The following is a 5,131-nucleotide window of genomic DNA, read 5'->3' as shown; positions in this document are numbered from 1 at the left end:
GTTTTCAAGGCGTTGCACAACCCTCCGGATTGAACTAAATTATATGTTTGCAATTTGACTTTAATCCATGATCGATGGGGTAAATTCATAAAAATAGTTTTTCACCTTTTCAATTCACACACATGTATGTTTTATATGATTAAATGTCTTTTTTGAAATACTTGGTGAAATTTTGGGTCATAAGAACTTGAAATCTGTCAAAATAAAAAATAAATAAATCATCACATGAATGAGAAGAATTAATTTATTAATAAATGACTCGCCATCGAACCGAGATCTTGGTTTCCATTCAGCAAAACCATTGAAACACAGAATATTATCCAAACTCTTCATAATTTAAAACATAAATTAGATTTTATGTAAATAAGAAGTTAAATAAAACATTGTAAAAGACACACACACACACACACACACACACACACACACACACACACACACACACACACAGACACAGACACAGACACTCACACAGACACACACACGCACACACAGACACTGACACTCACACAGACACACACACGCACACACAGACACTGACACACGCACACGTGCAAAAGATCAAAGATCCCCCATTTAGCCTGAACAGACTGTAGGGGCAAGTGCTGTTAGCGAGCACCTCTGAAGGCCGGAACGGTACACAAGGGGGTGGGTGGCCAGCACCACGCCCGACCGCCTTTGTCTCCCCAGTGGCGATGTTTTACACACCGCACCAGGTACTCATTTTAGGCTGAGTCGCCCTAGGGGAGGCCCGGGACCGGTTCAGATAATCGTCACTGGTGTTAGCCATGAGCGGGAATCGAACTCAGGTCGCCAGGTTCATAGCGCAGCACGCTAACTGCTACACTACCGCTCCCCCAGAAACACACACAGACACAGACACACACACACACAGACACACACACAGACACTCACACACACACACACACAGACACTCACACACACAGACACAGACACTCACACACGCACACACACACACACACACACAGACACTCACACACACACACACATACAGACACTCACACACACAGACACTCACACACACACACAGACACAGACACTCACACACACACACACACTCACACGCAGACTCACACTCAGACGCACACACACACACACACACAGACACTCACACACACACACACATACAGACACTCACACACACAGACACTCACACACACACACAGACACAGACACTCACACACACACACACACTCACACGCAGACTCACACTCAGACGCACACGCACACACACACACACACACACACACGCTCACACACACACAGACACACAGACACACACGCACACAGACACACAGACACACAGACACACACACACACACACACACACACACACACACACACACACAGACACACACACACACACACAGACACACACACACACACAAACAACCGCCATTCGCCACTAAGTGGCGGTGACGTCACCACGACGCTTGTGCCAGGCTATGTGCACGTTAAGGCCACATGAATTGTCGAACGCCCGCTGGCAGGAGGTCACGGGACAGATCCAACCGGTGACATGGGTCGAATGACTGAGATGACTGGTTGATGCACCACCTGTGCCCCCTACTGTGCCAACTTGCTGTGCTTTAGCCACCCTGCGCTCTGCTCGTTGTTGTGAGCGTCGCTCCTCTGCCCTCCGTTGTTGTTGGAGGGCGACTGCCTCCAACTGGCCAGCAGCGTCCTTCACAAGCCTCCTCCAAAGAGGCCGATCATGACACTGCTGGTACCAGTCGTCGGCAAGTCCACTCAGCTCCAGATCCTCCTGTACCACATCACTCCATCTCTTCTCCAGCCCGTGCCGCGCCCGCTTAGCCCCCTCTATCCGGCCAAACAATAACTGTTTAGGCATGCGGTGGCCGGGCATGCGGGCTACATGACCCAGCCAATGCAACCTTGCCTGCCGGAGGAGCTCACCGATGGGACTTTGTCCACATCTTTCAAAACACGAGATATAACCACGTTTCAAAACCACGAGATATAAACACACACACACACACACACACACACACACACACACACACACACACACACACACACACACACACACACACACAGACAGACACATCAATAATGAAATTTGGATCACTGTACATCAGATTGCCTCTTTGCAGCCTAAACTGAAGATTATCTCCTGATCAGTTCTATGCAAGAAAGTCTTGTACAAAGGATTAAAAAAAATAAAAGAAATTCATTTGAATTAAATAAACAGGAACAAAAGGTCCAAATGTGCATCAACTGAGCAAAGAAACATATGCAAACTACTGATCGTTGGGCTTCTAAATCATTTGCCCCTGAAAACTCAAAAACAACACTTAAAGAACATAATAATTAATAGATAGATTAAATTAAGATGAAGAATCAAAATCAAGAGTCTCAAAGATGTAGGCCACTCCAGTCAAGTATCTGTCTGAAACGATTCTTGTGTAGACGTTCTCTCCAAAACTGCAGTTTTCACCTTTTGTTCCAGGAGAGAAAAAATGTGTTCATGACAAGCTCCTAAAAAAACATATGATAACAAAAATCGTTTGTTCTTTTTGCGAAAGGTTTCAGTCTTTACACAGCTTAGCACTAATGCAAGTCCTCCACCATTCCAACACATACTGTTATATCTCCAGCAATCTACTGCTGCTGTCCACACCATTTCCTGATGTCTTTTCTTCTCCACCAGCCACGGGGTCCTGCATGCCACTTGCGGACCCCGAAGGAGCCACTTTACTGGAGTCTGTTGGTTCCTCCGGTCCTCTGGGTTCCGCCTCCTCTTCCGCCCCTTTCCCTTGCAGACTAGCTTCCGTGTGGGTCTTCTGATGTTTGCTCAAGTGGTCGCTACGAGTGAAGCGTTTATTGCACAGCAGACATGTGAACTTCTTCTCCCGCGTGTGGGTGCGCACGTGACGCTCTAGTTCATCAGAGCGGGTGAAGCGTTTTCCACAGAACAGCCAGTTGCAGACGAAGGGTCTTTCGCCCGTGTGCCAACGCAGGTGGGCTTTGAGGTGAGAGGCCTTGCCGTAGACCTTTCCACAACCGGGAATATGGCAGCTGTGGACAGGCTTCTTGCGCAGGGATGCGGCGGACGCCCCGAGCCTTTCCAGCTCTTGGCAGTTTGGGCAGTCGCAAGATGATCTACCAGTGGTGGAGCCCCCCGTGTATCCACCAGAACCTCTGGCGGGTTTAAGTCCCATGGAGTTGTCCAGGATCCCAGAACTAGCCACCGGCTTGGGCTTGTACATGTCCTGCGGGAGCATGTGCTGTGAGGTCTGATGCAAGTGTGAAGACGAGCTTAGACCCACGGAAGGGTATGGTGCTGTATTGAGGGGCGTGAAGTCAGGGGTGTAGCTGGACATCTGAGCATTGAGGGATGCTTGGGAAGCCACCGGTTGGAGGGGTGCTTGGAGGCTGTCGGATTGAGGTTGTCCAGCACTAAGCCAATTTGAGTTAGTGTGGACGTCCCACCAAGAAGATGTGGCATTCGCAGGAGCTGCCGTAATACCGGGGTGGATTCCCTTGTACCATGAGCCATAGGGGTGCGTCATATCCAAGTAGGTGTTGACGCTGGTCAGGCAGTCCGCTGTGGTATGGGTTTTGGTCCCTAAGAGCGAAGGGTCCTGAGAGGCAGTCGAGGTCTGGAAAGTTGAGAAAGGGTTGTATTCGGAGCCGTATGCTCCCATTGAATTTGGTGGAGGGCTACCAGTTGGGGTTAGCAAGCCACCACCAGAGCTGAAAGAGCCACTGTAAGTGTCTGCTACACCCTCACTGCCTCGTCCGTTCTTGGGGGTCTGGAGTTCAGAGGTCATGCTGTATTGTTTCTTAACTGGTACAGTGTTTCCTGCTTTACTGGGCGTGGCGGAGTCTCGGACCGGACTGGTGCTCCCAAACTTGTTGCAGGTGGCGGTTAGCATAGCCAAGGGACTGGATCCATAACGTGTTTCCTCCTGAGAAGAGAAAAAAAGAGCTTTGATCAGACAAAATCCTCTCTGAAGACCTGAAGCAGACAAACTGTAGACAACCGCTCAAACGTTTGTCTTGTTTTCCAGTAAAACTATCTAAATATTCTTAAAGCAAGATAAATTAAATGACTAAAACAAACAAAATGATATGAGATGTTTTGTCTTGTTTTCTGAGAAATGTAACAACGTTTTATAGCATTTATACTGATAACTTGTAAAAACGATTAGCCAATGGGGTCAGATAAAAAACTCGATTCAAAGGGTAAACAAGGTTACTTTTCTTTCCCGGTTGGCAAATATTATTTTCCTGTCATGAGCATAAATTCCACCAATTTTTGTGAGATTTCTCTGAACACAACTCTTGAAACCTAATGCCATTCTGCTTCTCGAGTCATTTTTCCTTGTTTCAAGGATGTTTTGACATTTTTACTGGAAAATAAGACAAACATAATTTTTTTTTGTCATGCAATAGTTGTCTAACATCTCCTTTTGTGTTTGTGTTTACAGGTTTGAAACAACATAAGAGTGAGTGAATCTGAATTGTAATTTTAGTGTGAACTGTCCCTTTAAATAAGCCATAACAATGTCTTTCAACCATTTAAGAGGTTGAGCAACCTTTATTCCTGTCCTGTTAGCCAAGACAGAAATATACACCACATTATTAATGTCACAACCACACATGCAGTTCCTGTTTAACATGTTTACATCTCTATAGTGACCATCTGTGCATGAAAAACCGCCAGGAGAATCGCAACAATGAGATTTTGGTAAGAAGAACACACAATTGTTTAGTGCTCAAACAAACACTATTTTCTTCCAATTCTGTTGTCGATCAATGTGCCAACTGTGCATTGAAACACAATTAACAGACTCAAAAATGGCTACAATTGAATAATAACATAACAATAATCAACGCTTTTCAATAACATTAAATTAACTTTGAATGTTAAAAGACTCATTCAACATGCATTTAACATTCGTAATGTAAGTGCATGGATGCAGAAACAGAAAAACAGGTGGTAACCATGTTTTACATGTACATTTATGCATTAGGCACTTATTACAGGGACAATCCCCCCGGAGCAACCTGGAGTTAAGTGCCTTGCTCAAGGACACAATGGTGGTGGCTGTGGGGATCAAACCAGCAACCTTCTGATTACAGTTCT

General features: G+C 46.1%; 1 protein-coding gene across 1 annotated transcript in view; it reads right to left on the bottom strand.

Annotated features, from left to right (window-relative positions):
- Positions 1-233: 233 nt before the first annotated feature.
- Positions 234-5,131, bottom strand: part of LOC127654492 (transcription factor Sp7-like) — a 6,043-nt gene continuing 1,145 nt past the window's right edge. Inside the window, exon 2 of the mRNA XM_052141719.1 lies at positions 234-3,950. Within this exon, the coding sequence (XP_051997679.1) occupies positions 2,625-3,950 (1,326 nt within the window). The 3' untranslated portion in view covers positions 234-2,624. The remainder of the gene's footprint in view (positions 3,951-5,131) is intronic.

Source organism: Xyrauchen texanus, chromosome 13, assembly GCF_025860055.1.
Source record: "Xyrauchen texanus isolate HMW12.3.18 chromosome 13, RBS_HiC_50CHRs, whole genome shotgun sequence".
Lineage (NCBI taxonomy): Eukaryota > Metazoa > Chordata > Actinopteri > Cypriniformes > Catostomidae > Xyrauchen > Xyrauchen texanus.
The sequence above is the reverse complement of the archived record's forward strand: the minus strand, read 5'-3'. Positions and strand labels throughout refer to the sequence as shown.